The sequence below is a fragment of the Rhododendron vialii genome, chromosome 12a (assembly GCF_030253575.1).
Source record: "Rhododendron vialii isolate Sample 1 chromosome 12a, ASM3025357v1".
Taxonomy (NCBI): Eukaryota; Viridiplantae; Streptophyta; class Magnoliopsida; order Ericales; family Ericaceae; genus Rhododendron; species Rhododendron vialii.
In genome coordinates this window covers 30,249,221-30,268,501 of record NC_080568.1, presented here as the reverse complement: position 1 = coordinate 30,268,501, position 19,281 = coordinate 30,249,221, and the positions used below count along the sequence as shown (strand labels likewise).

At 39.0% G+C, this 19,281-nt stretch overlaps 4 protein-coding genes and 1 non-coding gene across 12 annotated transcripts in view; 2 read left to right on the top strand and 3 right to left on the bottom strand.

The window, feature by feature from the left end:
• Window positions 1-435: 435 nt before the first annotated feature.
• Window positions 436-2,835, bottom strand: LOC131311008 (SWI/SNF complex component SNF12 homolog). 2 transcript variants are annotated; one of them, XM_058338312.1, is made up of 2 exons: window positions 2,639-2,835; window positions 436-2,608 (listed from the first exon to the last, which is right to left on the bottom strand). In XM_058338312.1, exon 2 carries the CDS (start codon window positions 2,555-2,557, stop codon window positions 908-910), a length of 1,650 nt encoding a protein of 549 aa, XP_058194295.1. In that variant the 5' UTR covers window positions 2,558-2,608; window positions 2,639-2,835; the 3' UTR covers window positions 436-907. The 2 variants fall into 2 exon arrangements, with proteins under 2 accessions (XP_058194295.1, XP_058194297.1); XM_058338314.1 differs by having other exon boundaries at window positions 2,726-2,830.
• A 1,684-nt stretch (window positions 2,836-4,519) lies between these two features.
• On the top strand, window positions 4,520-8,055 carry LOC131311283 (large ribosomal subunit protein uL22y-like). Its single transcript, XM_058338664.1, has 7 exons — window positions 4,520-4,684; window positions 4,782-4,818; window positions 4,912-4,952; window positions 7,003-7,233; window positions 7,332-7,434; window positions 7,528-7,595; window positions 7,713-8,055. The coding sequence occupies exons 1-7, from the start codon at window positions 4,535-4,537 to the stop codon at window positions 7,776-7,778; spliced, it is 696 nt and encodes a 231-aa protein (XP_058194647.1). The 5' UTR covers window positions 4,520-4,534; the 3' UTR covers window positions 7,779-8,055.
• LOC131312203 (small nucleolar RNA snoR74) lies at window positions 6,082-6,210 on the top strand. Its single transcript, XR_009195774.1, has one exon. It is a non-coding gene; the product is annotated as a small nucleolar RNA snoR74 (small nucleolar RNA).
• Window positions 8,056-8,736: 681 nt separating the features above from the next.
• Window positions 8,737-19,281, bottom strand: part of LOC131311282 (UPF0235 protein At5g63440) — a 46,136-nt gene continuing 35,591 nt past the window's right edge. For 3 of the 6 annotated variants that reach the window (XM_058338657.1, XM_058338658.1, XM_058338659.1), the window contains exons 2-8: window positions 13,320-13,456; window positions 12,272-12,386; window positions 11,194-11,347; window positions 10,830-10,926; window positions 10,026-10,114; window positions 9,857-9,925; window positions 8,737-9,190 (exon numbers count right to left, since the gene is read on the bottom strand). In XM_058338657.1, the coding sequence (XP_058194640.1) occupies window positions 9,131-9,190; window positions 9,857-9,925; window positions 10,026-10,114; window positions 10,830-10,926; window positions 11,194-11,347; window positions 12,272-12,386; window positions 13,320-13,434 (699 nt within the window). In that variant the 5' untranslated portion in view covers window positions 13,435-13,456 and the 3' untranslated portion in view covers window positions 8,737-9,130. Of the gene's footprint in view, window positions 9,641-9,856; window positions 9,926-10,025; window positions 10,115-10,829; window positions 10,927-11,193; window positions 11,348-12,271; window positions 12,387-13,319; window positions 13,457-19,281 lie in introns of all 6 variants that reach the window. The other 3 variants (XM_058338662.1, XM_058338663.1, XM_058338660.1) reach the window with 2 other exon arrangements.
• On the bottom strand, window positions 15,006-18,257 carry LOC131311279 (elongation factor 1-delta-like). 2 transcript variants are annotated; one of them, XM_058338655.1, is made up of 8 exons: window positions 18,106-18,154; window positions 17,140-17,233; window positions 16,864-16,980; window positions 16,583-16,676; window positions 16,163-16,289; window positions 15,700-15,813; window positions 15,397-15,558; window positions 15,006-15,308 (listed from the first exon to the last, which is right to left on the bottom strand). In XM_058338655.1, coding segments are annotated over exons 2-8 (702 nt in total). In that variant the 5' UTR covers window positions 17,226-17,233; window positions 18,106-18,154; the 3' UTR covers window positions 15,006-15,306. The 2 variants fall into 2 exon arrangements, with proteins under 2 accessions (XP_058194638.1, XP_058194637.1); XM_058338654.1 differs by having other exon boundaries at window positions 15,006-15,558; window positions 18,105-18,257.

Here is a 19,281-nt window from a genome sequence, read left to right as displayed (position 1 = left end):
CGAGGCAAAGAAAAAAGTATCCATTCGAAAAAAGTAGTTTCTGTTGGGGCATGCTGCTCTGATCTCCCTTCGTGATTCTGCAGCTGTTGCTAGGAAAGATAATTTACCCCCTGAGAACCACCGAGATTCATTTCGACTTCATTTGAAGTTCAACGAAACCAAAAGCCACAGGACAGCAAAGGCCACCAGCTCGTGGTATAGAATCTATAGATTCAAGCAGAAATCCAAGCTCTCAGACCTTGGTAAATGGTTTCATTTTCTGTATGGTATTTGGCTGCTGGGCCCCAGGTCTCCTTTCTCAGCCTGGGCGTAACAAGTTATCAACCGAAATGCCAAAACACCAGCAATGAAAAGAAAATGGAGATGGGGAGACATGAGACAAAAACAGGCCACATCCACCAAAACATTACAGAATTATGCACCAAAATGGATATGTAGTACAGATGAAACATATCCATTGCTTGAAATGTAGTACTCCACATATTAAACCGTCAGTTATACATCTAAACTAGTCTAACAAATATATTTGCAGTCGTTTGCTACCCAGAAATCCAGAAATAGGATAACATTTTGTGACAGTACTGAATATGCATGAAATGCATCCAACTAGAAATCCTACCTAACCAAGAAAATATTTTCGAAATCCAGTCTTGAGCATTCAACGGACATTACTTCTTGAATAGAGCATGAACAAACCGATAATGTACTACAAGCCAAATAAAACTTCAAGCATCAAGCCACTAACCATAATCTCCCGGACTAGAGTATCCAATTCCAATATATATCCAGCTACACAAAAGTTAGATAGAGATGGGTTATCCCAAAGCAAGATAGAAATAGGTTATCGGAGCTAAAAGCAGACACATTGAAGATCATACGTCCCACAAGAAATCCAGTAATCCCCTATCTACGTACTTCCGGGAGCCTCACTTCCAGTTGTAGACTTGCGATTCAGGTACCGAATAACAGCGTCTTCAACCCAAGGTTGATTGTAGAAGTCAGACCGACGTTCTTTCTCTGCATTCTGACTAGCATCTCCGGCAACAAGCTTCAGATCCCTGCTCTGAGAAGTAATCAAAGCATTGATAAAATCTGCAGGAGACTGGCTAAACCCAAGAAAGAAAGCCCGCCGCCGCCGGTGTTCATGGATCTTCTTTATAGCACCAGAAATAGCCTCATCACAAGCATCAATCTCCTTGTGCTTCTCCAAATTTGCCAAGAAAGCAGACATTTCCCTCTCCAGTGAAACAGGAACGTCAACCAGCACATCATAACAAGTATTCCCAGTTGGGCTATTCCCAGAAAGCTTGATCCTATGCTCCAAATGTATAGGTTGCGGCGGAGTTAAATGTTGCGAGATCTTTTGAGAAACTGTGGAAAACTTCATCTTATCTTCCCCAAATACTTTACGAAGAGGTGGATCGCACATAAAGAAGGAAGGATCGCTTGGAATCTGTAGCTTCCTAATCTTCACATAGTGCCAAAGTGCAGCTATAACCCTTGGTCGGGTTTCTACCTCGATCCCAAGAACTTCTGTCAAAGCCGGTGAAAGTTTGAATTTCTCAGGCGTATAATTCATTTCTAGCCTTATAATTGCATTAAATTCCTTGTCCCCTTTCCTTTTCACCTCAAATCCCTCATGAAGCGAAGGCGACCGAGTACTCTCCCACAAAATCACATGATTTTCCGGATAGAGACTCTGATCTAAATAAATAGTAATCTTCTTGAAAAAAGACGAGAACTTTGGATACAAAGCGTTCTGTTTCTGCACCATTCCAGAAGCACTAGTATCCATTCCATCTTCCAAAATCCTCCCAATTATCTTCAGGGACCAAGAAGGTGGCTCGCTGTTCTTATCAGGGATCTTTTGCATCTGGTTCGCATAAGTGTTAAAAACATACAACCGGAGGGTCTTCTGAACACGAGGAGGGTTTTTGAGTGATTCTTGAATATCAATCTTCTTTCTTGCAAGGGCAGCATCAACCCTGGTCTCGAACTCAAGCAACTGAGTGTAAAGAGCCGATTCTGGCAAAATTGCCGCCACTTTATCAGGAATCTGCTTCTCAGGAAGCTTCTGCTTCTTCCTTCGAGCAGCAGGGGTTAACTCCATAGTTTTCAAAGGCGACCCCGTGTTACCACCAGAGGAACCGGGAGGCCTAGAAGTCGGCTTCTGAGGAGGCCGCTTGGTGCTCCCAGTGCCAGGAGTCGAAATCATGGGCGAAGAACCGCCAACATTACCGGACCCAGAATTTTGTAACTGGGTAAAGGACTGGGGTTGGGTTTGGGATTGGAACTGGGCTTTGAATTGGGCATGAGCTGCTTGAGCTTGAGCTTGGGCATGAACCTGGGCATACTGTGCCTGAGCCATAGCTTGAGCTTGAGGCTCAGATAGTTGGAAATGGCCCGGAAAGTGGGACCCACCATGTGGTTGAGGTTGTGACTGAGAGAGCAAATGGGTTTGTTGGTTCACGGGCATAGATTGCTGGGTTACCCCTAGATTTCCAAAATGGGTTGGAACACCAGTGTTCTTCACTGGGTGGTTGTTACTCGATGACATATTGGAATACGAATTCGCACCTAATTGAGCAACAAATCCTCTTGTGAACACCTAAATCCAAGTGACGCCTCTTGTGAAAACCTAAATCCAAGTGACAACCATAGAACCCTAATCTACAAAACAGCAACCAACGACACCGACGAGAGAGAGAGAGAGAGAGAAGGGTACCTGTTCGAGTCTGAGGTGGTTCTAATCGAGTGGAATAGTAATTTGGATATTGTCTGGCGACGATTACAAAGGAAACCCTAGAATTTGATCCCACGCGGTGACCCCGTTGTGCCCTTTATTCGGGTACAGTCCAGCGTTTAAACAACAATCCACTTCGTAGATCTCGATGTTTACGACAAAAATCAAGACAAACCGTTTCGCAAAGGTTTTTATTTTTTAAATATTTATTTTTATTTTATAAAATAAATTATTATCTTATAATATATCACTTTTAATTTGAAATATATATATATATATATATATATTTATTTATTTATTTATTTAAAAAATAAATATTTATTTTCTTCATCGAAATAAGACAAAAATTCCAAAATGGGGATGCTGCCGAGCATGCCTGCAAAGCGGTCGATCTAACCATTTATCTTGGCAATCGAAGGCTCAAATTTTAACCAAGCAATGAACAGTTTAAATTTGTATGTGCTTAGATTCAATCCAAGCTCTCCGCGCCAAAATGAACAACTGCTCGACACCGCTTTGCATGGAGATGCTCGACAACATCCCCTGTCCTAAAATCCCACTCAACAAATCATGTTTTTCTTCAATAAATGAAGAATAAATTTCATTTCAGTAGAATAATTTCATTTATTCATGTTCGATCAATTTATTTATTTTAGCTGTCTACACGTTGAGCTCTACAAATAAATGACTCAAATTCTATTTTGGAGCTTGAGGTGAGATTCTCATTAATTGTACTACTTTTTATTCAAACTCTTACGGAGTATTAACTTTAAGTTAACAACAATGTACTTTATTTTATTTTTTACGAACAATATAATTCTATTTATATATAATATAAAGTCAGTAGAATCATATTCCCATATATAATCCTAAATACGTGGTATTATTAACAATGATGTCAACTTTCCTTATATAATCCTCAACAATGTTACACACACAATAATTTAAACATAATACTAAATACAATCTCTCACATACATATGGAACCCACACATATTACTATGTGTGGGTCACACATGTATGTGAGAAATTGTGTAAAATATTGTGTTTGAATTCTTGTGTGAATATCTTTTTTTATACTCCTGCCCAACTTACTGCATCTAACCGTTTGAACTTTCTGTGAATTATGGAGTAGATTTTCATGTACCACACCATGTCACAATCAATGCATGTTTACTATGCACATATTTAAACCACATATCGATTTTTATGTAGCTAAATTGTAATCAAACTTATAACCAACGTCACTAGCAAATTCCGCTAACAAATCACTGTTAGTATTCCCCTCTCTTCAACACCGCACAACTACCGAGTATTAGCAAAAAAATTCCATCGCATTTAAGTTAGGACTCATTGTAAGATAAACATCCAACTAGCGCCCCAGCCATTGAATAATTTTCCTTCCAACCCATTTGTGAACCCAACGAGGATTGTCTCTGCTAGTTAGGGGTTCGCTTCCATTCTGAAGGTGTGAATTCGATTATTGGGGGTAGGCCAACTAGTTAAGAGGTGAAAGTCCATGTGGATAACCTCGTGGGCACGCCCAGTGATCCCCCCCCCCCCCCCCCCGAGCTGCTTCTTACTGCTTTCCATGACTGTGGGTGTTGGTTCCCTGCGATCGGCCCTGGATAAATTAGTCTCATCTCTTTTGCGTATGGGGATAGTTAAATTTATAATTAAAAAAAAAAAAAAAAACCCCTCATTCATGAAACAAAAAGAAGTCTAGTGGAACGTCATGCTATAAAAACCCAACAATACCCATAAAATGGGTTGGGCTTCTTCACACAGGGAATGCGTTTTGGGCTGTTAGAAAAAAGCCCAAATCCAAAGCAAGTAAAACCCCTCCACTCCTCTCCTTTAGGGTTTCTCTGTCCCGCATATATATCCCGAAACCCTAGCTATCTTCCTTTGGATTCGGGGCTCCAAATAGCAGCAGCCATGGTCGGTACTCTCTCCTGTTTTGTTCATCTACGTATGTACGCATAGTGGTGTATGTGTCTGAGCGTAACCCGCTGTTGTTCTGTGATCCAAATTTCAGGTCAAGTACTCGCGCGAACCGGACAACCCCACCAAGTGTAAGTTGTCCGTTTGGGTTTTCCGATGTAGTTTTCGTCAGAAATGAAAATGGTGTCGTCATTTTTCTCTGTTTTGTTTGTCTTCTGTTTCAGCTTGCAAGGCTAGGGGCGCCGATCTCAGGGTTCATTTCAAGGTATGTTGGTGTTTGTCTCGACTTCTTTACATATGTATGTATGTATACGTAGATGCAGATTCAATTTGGGATTGGGTCATCTGCTATGGTTTCATCTTTGGGCCTGGGTCGATTTGCTGGTTTCAGCGTAGGAGTGTAGGATCAAAGTAAAATCCCCGGGACATATGTTTGGCGTTTGGATTAAATAATTAGTGGTGGGATTACTTATCTATTTGATAACCTATCTCACAAGTCACAACACGTGATATACTATGCTTTTGGGGAATTGGTATTACTGATCCACACGATTTTAACACCTCCCATTGGTATTTGATTTGGTAATTATTATTATTTTTTGATAAGTAAATATTTATATTAAAGAAGGCATTAAGGGAATGCCACCCGAATACAAAAAAAGGCCATCAAGACAAAAAGGCCCTATACACCACCAGTCGAAAAAAACAACTCAAACCACTCTAGAAAATGATCAAGGGAGGGATTACAATCTCCCTTGTCCCAATTATACAAACTACTAACCACAAAACTTTTAATTTTAAATAAAGGCTTCTCGACCCCTTCGAAACGTCTCAAATTCCTCTCACGCCAAATAGTCCACATCAAACAAAGAGGGATGTTGAATGTATGTTGATACTTGACTTTTCATGTGCAAATGTATGTTGAATGCTTAATGGCGTGACATGGTAGCTAAGAAGAACGTATACGAATACGGGATGCGGACACAACTCTTCACCGATATGTGGACACTTGACTTTTCTGAAGCTAGGACACTGTCACGGTGTCACCTGATTTTCTGTTGAATTTTGAACAATTTTATATTGAATTTCGCCAAGCCACGTTTTGATAACATTTTTCTTTTATCTGGCTTGGAGGATAAGATGATTTGGGGTGGTTTTGAGACGGAGTATTTTTGTTCGCTTTTAAATCAACAGGTCATAACTTCTTTACTGTAGTATGGTGATATGAGGAGTAGATGTGAGATTATGGAACTAACATTACCTGTTTGATAGTATGTGAAGGTCGTGTGATTCGTTATTCGTATGATGAAATGCAATTGTACTCTGGATGTCTATAAAGTGAGTCTATGGAAGTCAGGATCAATTTGTGTTGCTTTTGTACTCAAACCTGATGGAAAAAAGCAGGATCCATTGCCTTTTGTGGATGGGTCTCTCGTTGACTTCAGGGAAATTATTACATTATCATTGGGTGAACCTCTGTAAGCATGTTAGTGGCAAAAGGTTCAATAGATAATGACACATTTCAACTTCTATTTAGCTCTTAATTTGTCTGGAAAGAGTTCATGTGATCTATATACAGTTAGCAGGGTACTGTTTCAAGTACCGTTGTGTAGTTGCTCCTAGTTGGGAGGTCACTCCTTCCCTACTCTTAAATGCAAGCTAATGGTATAGAAATATTTGCTTAGATAAGAGAAACTATGCATATAACACATTTGCCAGGACTCAGGAGTGATAGTTTGTGAGATATTGCTGTGGTAAAACCCTCCACTTTTGAACTTTAGTATGCTTCTGTTGTCCTATGATGAAACCGAGTACAATCAAATTAAAGTTCCAATAGCACCCATGGGCCATGGCTTTCTATAACCAATCTGATTACGATTGAGGAGTCTTTGTGTTTTGGGGATAGGAACGGTTAATTTGCTCACCCCCTTTGAGCTCAAGAGTTAAATTACTAAGTCAGTCAAGTTTTAAACATTGATTTTCCTGTTTGCGATTGCGGGCCATGCTATTCTCATCACATTGTCTCAAACCATGACTACTATGGATTAGGGAACACCTGTTTGTGAGCCAAAAGCTAGCACAGTGGTTCTTATCATGCAATTTGTAGTTGTTCTAGCTTATGGACAAGTGTCATTCGACCTTTGTTATTGCGCTATGTATCATGATTTGAGATACGGCAGTGTTCCGCAATTCATCTTCCTTGTGTTCAGATTTAGAATAGCAGTTGGTTCTTTCTGTTACTGATTTTATATCCGCTTCTGCTAATAGTTATCATTCCAGTATGCATGTTTTAACGTATTATGTTATAATTCCAGAATACAAGAGAGACAGCACACGCAATTCGAAAGTTGCCCCTGGTCAAGGCCAAGAGGTATTTGGAGGATGTTCTAGCCCACAAACAAGCCATCCCATTCACTCGCTTCTGTCGGGGAGTTGGGCGAACTGCTCAGGCAAAGAACCGCCATTCAAATGGACAAGGACGTTGGCCTGTTAAATCCGCAGGATTTATTCTGGATTTACTTAAGAATGCCGAAAGCAATGCTGAAGTACGTGTGATATTAACTCTCTCTCTCTCTCTCTCTCTCTCTCTCTCTCTCTCTCTCTCTCATTTGAAGCCTGTTGCTGATAGGATTTTATTTTTCAGGTGAAAGGCTTGGATGTTGAGGCACTTTACATATCTCACATCCAAGTAAACCAAGCCCAGAAGCAGAGGCGCCGTACATACCGTGCCCATGGAAGAATCAACCGTAAGTGCTTGCTTTCCGTAATTGAGTATAGTATCTCTGTTTTTTTTTTTTCCCTGTGCGCTGTTTATAACATATTGTCCATCACTTTCGCAGCCTATATGTCATCTCCCTGCCATATCGAGTTAGTTTTGTCTGAGAAGGAAGAACCAGTAAAGAAGGAGGTAATCCGTCACAACTTTCTGTGTCTTAATGCATCTAAGAACAAAATCCACGAAGAGTGGGGTGTGTTTATCCATTTACTGTCTGGGAATGCATCTTATGGGTTCATGATTTTGCAGCCGGAGATGCAAGTTGCTTCAAGTACCAAGAAGAGCAGAGGCCTACGCAGTGGTGCTTCTGCTTGAATGACATGATTAATAGCCGCCTGATTCTAGATTGTGTTGGGGGATGTCAGTCTCTTTGTCCGGTGTTGTCGAAACTGTTCTTTTTGTTGTGTTGCTCTTTTATGAAAGATGATTGAGTTTATCAAGTTAGTAAGTTGCCATCACTCGAGAGGTATAACTTTGAGATGGAACTTGGTTTTCCCATATTGAGTAGTTTTGTCTTTGCCTAGATCTGTTAGGGTTATGTTTTTGCAAAACATGTTACCGTGGAGTTGCTTCTTCAAATTATCCGTCTAAATGCTCTCTCTCTCTCTCACACACGCATTATACAAAATGATCTATTGATGCTGCCCTTTTTTCCAACGGTATAGATCATCCCATTTATATTAAAACCAAAACAAATTACAACTGAACAAAATCAAGATACAACAAAACAACAAAAAAGAGAAGGAAAGGCTGCAGGAAATTGGCTGCGGTGTTGGACTCATCAATTTGCTCCAGGTGGGTGGGGAAGATCCTGGTCTGCTCCATACCTGCTCTTTCCCGCTGTAGGCTGGAGGATTATTGTCAGATCTGCTAGAGACACCTTCATCGCCTGCTCTTTCCCACTGCAGGCTGGAGGATTATTGTCGGATCTGCTACAGACACCTTCATCGTAGCCGTTGGGAAGCTCAAGAAAAGTCACCAAAACCGATCGAAGTCGAGCTAAAACCCCATTCAAGCTCCTAGAGTCCAATAATGGAGAGATCAGGATATCTTCTCTCCCTAAAGAGAGTTTCAACCATCTCACACCAATGAATGAACAGCCTAGGGAAGGGTAGAAAAGGACGGGGAAGGCAGCTGGGGAGGGGCCCTTAAAACACAATTTTTTTTCATCCAAATTCAGTTTTGGCTGTCATGTTTGAGTTCCTAACATACTTTTAAAAACAGTTTGGGACCATTATGAGACAAATTTCTCTATTCCAAAGCATATAAACTCTTTGTTTTGGCAGCAACATAATGGAACTTACTGCAATTTCCCTCCATCAAAGCACTAACAAGATGACATCTCCACTAGGACAACAAGAATCCTTTGTAGTTACACAGTTACACTGCTTTGCCTCTGAATGTTACAAAGCATCGTTCATCCTCTAAAATCATTCTCCCAAAAACTCAGAACGTATGAGCAAAAGATATTCAACCTTTTTTTCTATTGATCTTGAATCTGTGACATTCAAGAATACATTACATAAGCACACCGGATGGATTGAGATAATTCAGCAATCAGTTTTCGAAGAGTCGCTTGAGCAAATTGTCCTCGTCAGAAAAACAATTGAGAACAAAAACATCGAAAGTCTCAGCATCCAAGCTTCTATTGCACCGATGTAGAAGTTTCATGGTTGCACAGCTTCGAGAAGTTTCTCATACACCTGCCTAGCAGACAAATCCTCCACCTGGTTTAGAAGTCCAATGTCAGCAAATTACATGAAAAATGCTCCGGATGCGAGATTGGTAGACCATTTATAGCAAAGAGAAACAAGGAACCAAAATGGGGAAGTACGGCCACAGTAATTAAAAGAGGAAGACAATCAGATAGATAGTCCTTAAGGGGAAAAATGAGACCAGTTTGACATAGATGGTCCGATACCTTTAAGCTAATTTGGTCATCTCACCTCTTATATCACAATTATCTTACTTCCAGTGTAATGATAATTGCGTCATTTTACAATTACCTTGCGAAAAATGCAGAAAATGGAATCTACTGCATAGGCTTTTAATCCTAAAAAACCAACTCACTCCCTTCCATCCCTTTCTTCAGAGTATAAATCCTAGTGGTCGTCCTCTTCCAGATCGAAATCCAGGAAAGAGTCCCTCAACAAGCAGGCATATGACTACTGGTTCTCCTACAGATAAAAAAAAGGAGTATTTTACAAATGGAGTAAGGGCATGATATTGCAGCCCCAACGCAGTCAAGAGCAAGAAACTCATGGTGTATATAGCTGCGGTCAATTAGGTAACTAGAATCACGAACTGCAATCAACAGAAAAAACAATACTGAAATCAAAATGTGAACACGGGAGATAGACAGAGATTCAGCTATCAACAGCAACTTGACTCACCACAAGGAGCTTTGATTTGTTATTCCAACCTCTCTGAAGGGTCATCTGGCTCAGTCTCAAATCCAATACCTGCATAGAATAAGTAAATAGTCCAAGCTCAACAACTTAAGTCAAAATTCAGGAGTGTAAGACTCTGGCTTGTTAGCGTAAGATGAAGTATCAAGCTTACTTTCCCCATTAATTCCAGAAGTTCATTATTAGCTTCCCCACGGGCTGCAGGTGCGGCTACAGTCACTCGAACATCATCAGCATTAACTCCTGTATGAAGGAATGCAAACATGAGATTCTACTGTCAACGACAATACCTAAAGACTTTAGCTCTTCTCCCCGCAGATTTGTTAAATGAGGAATCAAGTTAAAGACTTTAACTCTTCTCCCCGTGTATTTGTTAAATCAGGAATCACAGTGATCATGCCATATACATATACATATATAAACATGTACACATAACATACACGTAGGTATCAAATCTAAGGGTTTGCTATAGTTAGTTTTTCTTGCAATGCTACTTTCCATGGTCCTTAATTTTTTTGTCACTTGGTGTTAATTTTGATTCATTGTGTTTATGCGATGAGGCTAAAGAATGTCACAAGTGGGTGTACGGTGGGGCTGTCTGTAATGGACTAATTGTGCAAAGATGGAGAAGAGGGGGAAGATAAAAAGCGGGGTATTGAGGTCATTTCATTGAATCTGCTAACAGAGTTAATGGTGCGTTTTAGTCCATATACCACATGGTGTTATGTGGTCAATGTTAATTGTCAGGGAGGTAAATCGCACCTAGCCTATACCACAAGGGGGTAAAATGGACTTTTCCCACATGAATTTGGAGGCCGCATGCAGATTTTATCATCAAATTATAAACCACATATTTTTCTGTAGAAAGAAACAGGAAACACATCACACCAAAAAGGGTCACTGGTGCATGTGAAAATAAGATTTAGAAATCAAAGGATCAATTTAAGAATCAGCTTACTAGTGATTGCAGAGCGTTGTGCACGATCTTCCACTTCTATTGCCACCTGAACAAGTCCTCCTTCTAACTGTGATATGCAAGGGGGCACCGGGGCATCCTAGAACACAATAAGCACACCAGAACATAAAGGTCCTACCTTGAATTTACAATGTTCGGGTATAAGGAAAACCAGAGGAGTATAAATCAAATTGCATTATACAAGTCAGAACAATGAATGTGTGGGAAACTAAACATGCCCACAAGAAGTCCCAGAAAGTAGTGAAATGAATGATGGAGACCTCATGCTTGCTTAAGTTGAAGTATTTCAACGTGAAATTGAAAGACATGTGGACGATGAAATACTGTATGCCTCTGTGTTCATTACCTGTGGGTTAGTTTCAGCAGCAACTGTACTAAGTGCACCATCAATGACGTATATGAAAGAGGCAAATTCCAAATCTTCTTCTGAGCGATAGCAAACAAACAGTCCACATCCCATGCAGTTCATACGGAACTGCTTCTCCAATTTCCCTTCCCCACTGGATAAGAATGATAGTTGTTAATATGAAGCATAATGCCAATACTCTTTTCATTATGAAGTATAGATAACACATAAAAAAAGCAAAAACACAATAACATTCAGCCCAAAAATATGCAATGTGGCACAAGTACTATTGATCAGTAATAATCCAGGAGAGAACCCTACATTTTGCTCCCAGTTCAGACAATCCTATATCTTAATGCCATGTATCCTTCATCAAATCCAACTCCCGTGTGATTATCTTGCAAATAGGGCATAAAATCAAAGCTATCCCAACTCCCTAGTCAAGATGGCTTCTGGCTTACCAGTGCGATTATCTTGCAACTAAAAAGGTAAAATCATCTTGTAACACAAATGCAATCTTGGCCAGATTTTAAAGTAGCTAAGGGAAATGGCTTAGGGTTCCCATAGCCCTGCACATAACCGCAAACAAACAGTGGATCAATGGACAACTGCAATGTTTTAAGGTCCGTCACAAACCGAATGGGAGGAGAGGGTCCTTTTAAATTACACTGTTTGCATCAACATCAAACATTGCAAGTTCGACTCACCAGTTTTAGATATTCTGTTCACTTCTAATCTGAATTAACTGTCTGTAATCCAAATCATATGCAGAAAGGTTACCTTCTACTACAGATAGAAGTATAGAACAATCAACAAAATGCTACTCTAAGCTGGCTTGTCAAGTTTTGCGTGAGACATGCTACCTGGCTACAACGCTGAAAAACATTGGTAGAATGATGAAGTTACATCTCAATGCATTGTGGGGGAACAATTAGTGAAAACTTACTCAAGAACAAGAAATTTAGAGACCCACATTTCATCTGAAGTTTTTGATATCTCAAACAGTATCAAAAGTGATCCTGGAATTACAAAGTAATCCACATTATGGAGACAAACTAGGAGATCAAGAAGAAATTACCGTTTTAAGAGAACTTTTCCTGCCTCATTTATATTGAGTCTTGCAAGATGCTTCTTCTTGTCCAACACATATGCTTTGTCTGTTTTCCTTTTAGGCATTTTCTGCAACTGGGTGTCTTACAAAACATATACTTTAGCAGGCGAAAGGGCCGCAACATTAAGGAATAGGAAAAACAAAGAATGACACTATACATGCCTTATGTAGAAGTGCAATCTATCACACCTGAAGAACCTGCTGATATGTGCGAAACATCAACTATTTATTGATGGCAAAAGAAATGACTCGTCTCGTTGTAGAGACAAGTTAAACTTTGACCTGACGAACAAGGGTGCTGAGACATCGTGGAATTCAAGAGGAATACTTGAACTTTTGCTCACTTAGTTCTCAACTGATTGGATCCTATACCTGTTTTCCCTTTTTATTCGCTCTCATTTCATCTTGTTTCTGTAGTTATCCTCACCAATTGATTGTGGTTGTTTTACCCTCCCCCTATATGTTTTACTATTCCCAAAATCGACAATGAAGCAATTGGTACAAATAGCCACCACAATTAACAGCATCTCCAGCCCCTCTAAACTCACTCCGTTCCTTGTCTCAAACTCATACCAGATTGAGTTTTACTCAAATTTTTAACCAAATCAAGGAGACTCAAATTCTCGAAGGTTTATTTTACTCGCAACTACGCCATTAATGAAGCTTTACTCAAATCTGTGCTTGGATTCGGCTTTTCACATCGGAGTAATTCATACCAAATGAAGCTTTAACTCAAAGTAAGTTCTACTATTTGAGCCGGCTGGAGATGCTCTAAGCCATGGCTAACTCGTTGCCAATATCCTGACCGGATGGAGAATTTAACTCCATATATGCACGTAATATACAATACTCATAAATCAACCGAACAACTAGGTCAAGCAGAATTCAGATGATTTTCAAGTCAAGAATTAGTAAAAACCGGGGAAACAAATATATATATATATATATATATATATATAGAGAGAGAGAGAGAGAGAGAGAGAGAGAGAGAGAGAGAGAGAGAAGAATGGCCAACCAGTGATGAGGACATGACAGCCGCAGTGCTTGCAATAGTACACAAAGAGATCCGAGTCGGGCCCTTCTGGTGCCGCGTCCTCACTCGAGTACGTGTGCGTCGTCCTCTTCGGCATCCTCTCTCTCTCTCTCTCTCTCGTTTTGGCTGCAACGAATGAAGGCGGATTGGATTGCCAATCGGATCGGGTGAACGATGGGCTGGGTCTGTGTTTTTGTTCGGGACAAGTTTAGGCTCTGTTTGGACCTATGAAAAGTAGAAGAAAAGAAAGGAAAATAAAAAAATTTCCTTAGGAGTTGTTTGGTTCCTATCTAAGGAAAAGGAAAAGAAAATACAAAGGAAAAGAAAGAAAAGCTCTGGAGCATACCGAGGAAAAGAAAATACAAAGGAAAAGCAGCTAACTTTTGCTAAAAAAATTTCCTTTTCTTCCCATTTTCCTCTTGAAGCCAAACAAGAGAAAACCATTTTTTTCATAGTTTCTTTTCATTTTCTTTCTACAATCAAATAAGAGAAAATAATTCATTTTCTTCCCATTTTCTCTCTTTCTTATTTTCCTTTCCTTTCCACAAATTCCAAACAGAGCCTTAGAAAATCGCGTATGTGTAGCGCGAGTTTTAGGTTCTGTTTGGAACTTAAGAAAAGGAAAGGAAACGAAAAAAAAGGAAAACTAAAAAATTTTCCCTCCTATTGTTTGGTTAAGAGAGAAAGAGAGAAGAAAATAATAATTTTTATTTTTGAGAATAGTAAATTTTCCCTTCATTTTTCCTCTCATTTTATTTTTTTTTCCTTTTTTTTTTCCACAGGTTCCAAACAGAGCCTTAGTCTATTCAGACTTCGCATGCAGATTAAAAAAATCATGCAAGGTCTATTAAACTACATTAATAATAATCGGCTATGAGCTTATATAAGGTTTTTTTTCACCAATCGAAATCGTTCATATTGTAAAAATCATCAAGAACAAAGACCTTAGTAAAAATCAAACTACAGATACAAATCAATATCGCATCTAGAAATAAAATAAAAATTTTGCGTCTATAGTTATTGGTTAGGCCACATTGAATCAAATCCAAAAAGAGGTCTATTATACTAGTACATTAATAATCGGATATGAACCTATATTAGGTTAATATCACAGGTGAAAATCGTTCATGTTGTATAAATCATCAAGAATACTGACCATACTAAAAATCATATTTAATTGGATGCAAATTGATATCTCATCAGGAAGTAAAATGAAGCTTTTGCGTTTATAATGATTAGGCTACATTGAATCAAATCCAACAAAAAAAAACCGGTGACAGGGAAGCTCGCACCTCATTATTTTTGGTGAAATTGTGCAGCCACTTTTATTTTTTCAATCACTACACCTGTTTTCTCTACTTAATAGTTATTTCCAAACATCGCAAAAACAAAAAACCTTGGCCAAAACCCATCCCTCTTTTCGTACACAAAACATATATGCATACCTGATGATAACGATTTTGATTATTGCTTGCCAGTTTTACCCTTCTCTTCAATCAAGATAATGTTTTCGAAAAATGCCTCGTGCTCTTTTTCCCATTTTGTTCACGCAAGAGCATTATACAAATTAGCTCTATACGAAACACTATGTAAGCAGCAAGCAAAGGAACATCGTTCCACTCTGTGCACAAGGATAGACAACCCCGTATTCTAGAGAATTACAGAACATAATAAACCTGAAATGAAATTGATAAAATAACGACTATAGTTTAGACAAACAAGACACTACCGCACTCGGGGTACCATAAACCAGTCTGATTCCACATTAAGAAAACAACCGAAGCGTAAATAGTCATTTGCAACAGTACAACCATTTCAAACTCAATACCACTACATGATAGCCAAAAGCCAAACGGCAATGCTGAATAAATAGAAAGGGGGAAAACGGTAGATTTGAAGCAAAATGGCATAAATTTAGCAGCAAAACCTCCCCTGCATCCATTTCCAAGAAGCCCAACAGATTCTCGAATTCTGTCACAAGAACAGTCGGACAATAAGAGATGAAAATAGCTAATCTCAAGATACGCAAATTTGGCAACGACAACAGAATCAAACTTACATATCTTGTTGAAGGCAACAATATCACAACTCTGGACATACTCGCTAATTGGTTCAACAGTGAGGTGATCCTCAATGAGAGTGTCAACGGACACTAAATCGTCCACAATTGAAAGCATAATCGTCAGTTTCTTAATACCATAACCAACGGGCACAAGTTTCGCTGCAACACCACATGCACATCATTTTCAGAAGTAAACATCAATATTAAACGAGTTGATACTTAGATCAAAAGATATTAACCAATTAATGAGCACTTGCTCTGATGATAAAGTGATTAAAAAGATCAGGAACAAAAACATACAAGCTCCCCAAAACAGCCCTTCCATTTGAACACTTCTGACAGCCTCCTCGAGCTTTTTCATGTCAGTCTCATCATCCCATGGCTTCACATCCATGAGGACCGACGATTTTCCAGCTGTGAAAAGTTACAAAATCACATGAATCATTACAAATCTATAAACCCAATTGTCAAAATGATCCACAATCAATACAAACACATAAACCCAGAAGTCAAGCACGCCTCACACGCTCACACCACTGTTGAGGCAACTTTTAGAGATATAATTTCCGTTCAAAGTCTCCTAGACATGAAGAACAAGGGATCACAGTTCCCAACTATAATCCATTTCTCAATTCAACAAAATGTGCTGCTAGTCATGTATAGGACTATATAATAAGGCAGGCAAATTTCGACGTCTGGTACCTGATAACAGGAAAAGAGAACCTGCACTCTCGTTTATAAAATAGGACAGAGAAACACTCACACTCTTTCTTTTTCCCAGATGCCTTCATGGCTGCTGCACGTTCTTCCGCAGCCTTCTTTTCCTCTTCAGTCTCTTCACCAAAAAGATCAACATCATCATCATCATCGTCATCCTCAGCAGCTGAAGCCTGAACGAAGGGTTTCGTACACATGAATACGATAGGCAACTTATATGAAAATTACAAGCCAATACAGGAACTGAGGAACATGATGAGGAGATCGAACTACCAAAAAATAAAAACTAGCTATTTAGAAGTTCTGAAGTCCTGGAATTCAATATTCTGAATGCACCCTAGTGGTCAAAATTAGGCAAAAGGAAGCGTTCACATACAATATATTGACAAAGTTGTGCCACCTAATACTACAAGAAAAACAATAGAGCTAGACACAGATTTGCAACAGGCAAGGATGTAGAACTTGCCTTCGTGTCAGCAGCAGGAGGAGTTGCAACAGCCTCGTCAATAACTGGTGCAGATCCCTCTATGGTGACACCACAACCTTCCCCAGAAACACCACTGAAGAACATAAAATCCATACACCAATAAACAGACCATATAAATGACTCAATGCGATTAAAAAGAAAAGTGAATGGTCATGGAAACCTTAATTGTTCATTCCAACAATTGCACCTCCAAGTATCAAGAACTACAAGAACCTTCGGACAACTCAAACAACAATAGTACAAAATTATTAAAAACTTACGAAATCCTCAGAAGTGCTTCAATGTGGTTGTACCACCGTGACACATTCACATATTCAGATGATGGAGGTTTTGAAATAGCTGCCTGCACAGTGATATCATCCTTTGAGGCTTGGTACCTGAGGGTGAACAATAAAAGAATAAAACAATAAAGACTCAGCAAAAATCTTTGTCATTTGGGAAAACAACAAACTAAGTGTATAATCTATCTATAAATGAGTTACTATCAATTTTTTTGTAACAGCAAGTAGCCACTGCAACAAAAGAGTGGAACTTACCCTGTGATGTAACTGCGTGTTAGAAGGTAGTCATCGAGCTTCTTAAGGCCAGATTGCGAGTTGACATTGAAGAATGTGACTGCCATTGCTAACCCTGCAAGCCAACAGAGATCAACTCCAGTTTTTACCCAGTGACACTGAGATAGACTCGATAGTATTTCTGTACCCTCCCCACCCAAAAAGAAAAAAGAAAAAAAAGACAGACACATAGCAAGGTCTTAAGTTCTTAAATTCCGACAATTTCCGACAGACAAAAAGAAATAAAATAACAAAAACTGTTACAAAATCAAAGACAACAAATGCTGCTCCTAAACATTTTTTCCATACCTTATTATGCAAAACTTAGAATCCCAAGCTTTACAATCGCTTCGTGTCCTCATCAAGGGACGCACCCACATAAGGGGCCCATTAATTCAGTTTTTTCAAAATTTCTCTAGTAAAGACCCATTAATTCAGCACTCTATAAAGTATATCCACAAAATTGCATAAGAGAAATCCAACTGATACCCACATGACATGATACGACCAGTTCTATTCCTTTTATCTCATTGCAGTCTAGTCAATCACGCACAAAGATTATATAGATCTTATATATAGCAGATAAACTAGTGAAAGGCACCCAAAGCTAGTTCCTTTTCTTGGCACATCCCAAAACAAAAAAATCTAACTCCGTCCCTGCATCGAGACATTAATAGGGATTTGTCATGGAAACAAACATCTTCCACAAATACAAGAACCAAACACAGCCTAACAGTGTGATACTGAAATTGTATTGATCATTATATCACATGATATATCAAACATGAATTAGGTAAACACACGTCCCGTCGATCGGCCAAAAATTGCAGCTTTATACGGTAAAAAAGACAGCTACAATGATTTAATCCTTCTAGCTAAAGCTATAGAGCAAAAGGTGTCTAATTTGTTTTGGAAATTACTGAATTGGGAGCACGAGAGAAAATTACCGGCTAAAGAGCTCTGTATTTTTGTCTCTAGGGTTTCTGCTACCAGTGGAGGCCGAGAGTGCAAGAGAGACGTAAGGTTGCAAAAGAAGATCTATTTATATGCATCGGAAGGATGATCCGATGTGCGCGTGCATACCAGCTAATGGTGTTCTGCTTGATTCAATTTATCAACGCTGCATAGTCAACTTCGTGTGGGCCCTCGTAATTCATAAATGATTGGATTCAGGGGAAGTTTCTCGAAAATATTCAGAAAAGTGAAATGAATGATTCAAATTCACTTCATAAATGATTGGATTCTGGAGAAGTTTCTCCGAAAATATATATTCAGGAAAGTAAAATGAATGATTCAGATTTATTTGGATGTATATGACCCAAACATCTAATGAATTTGGAGCATTCATTTAAAGGACATTTTTGGGAAAAATTCTCCTATATCCTAAAATTGAGGGAGATTTAGTGATAGATTCACTATAAACCATTTTGATGATGTGTTTTTTTATTCCTTGGCATAATTCAAATTATTTATCGCAAAGATATTTCGGAACTAAAACATCGCATAAAGTCTCTTGGATTCAAAGTTCAAATCTTACAAAGATTTAATGAGCTTAATACATACTTTAATGGATTTATTTAGATGAAATTTTGAGCCACAGGTTGACGAACCGGTTGACAGACCGGCTGTCTGAACAGAGAGCTGTGACACTCGGAGACCATCGGATGACAGACCGGATGACCCACCGGATGGTCGACCACCCGGACGACCGGTCAGAGTAATTTCTGCTGATCAGTAAAATTCCAACAGCTAGTTCCTCCACTTAACTTTCCAACCGTTCCATCACTTTTTAAACGGCTAGTAGGAGATTGGATGGCTATATAAGGGTTCAAAAACTCATTTGATGAGTGGGAATTTGAAGCTACAGCGTTACATATCACTCTACAAGCAAGAGCAAATTCTCCAAAGATCAAGTCAACACTTTCATATCTATCTAGGGAGAGATAAGCTAACACTTTCATATTTATCTAGGGAGAGATTTTGTATAAGTCAAGAGTTTCCACTTTCATATATACCTTGTGAGATTATTGTTATTTGAAAGCTTCAAATTTCTCCACATACTTGTAATTCCTAAGCGAGTGTTTGAGTCAAACACTTGAAAGCTTAGAAAACCAAATTCAGGTT

What these genes read in the sequence shown, in the direction of transcription:
- LOC131311008 (XM_058338312.1), bottom strand. Translation starts at nt 2,557, where the DNA reads ATGTCATCGAGTAACAACCACCCAGTGAAGAACACTGGTGTTCCAACC.
- LOC131311279 (XM_058338654.1), bottom strand. Translation starts at nt 17,225, where the DNA reads ATGGCAGTCACATTCTTCAATGTCAACTCGCAATCTGGCCTTAAGAAG. An exon ending in ATCTGGGAAAAAGAAAGAGT is followed by an intron (nt 15,814 to 16,162) that starts GTGAGTGTTTCT and finishes AACTTTTCACAG; the next exon opens with CTGGAAAATCGTCGGTCCTC. An exon ending in AGGGCTGTTTTGGGGAGCTT is followed by an intron (nt 15,559 to 15,699) that starts GTATGTTTTTGT and finishes GTGGTGTTGCAG; the next exon opens with CGAAACTTGTGCCCGTTGGT.
- LOC131311283 (XM_058338664.1), top strand. Translation starts at nt 4,535, where the DNA reads ATGCGTTTTGGGCTGTTAGAAAAAAGCCCAAATCCAAAGCAAGTAAAA. An exon ending in ACCGGACAACCCCACCAAGT is followed by an intron (nt 4,819 to 4,911) that starts GTAAGTTGTCCG and finishes CTTCTGTTTCAG; the next exon opens with CTTGCAAGGCTAGGGGCGCC. An exon ending in TGCCCATGGAAGAATCAACC is followed by an intron (nt 7,435 to 7,527) that starts GTAAGTGCTTGC and finishes TCACTTTCGCAG; the next exon opens with CCTATATGTCATCTCCCTGC.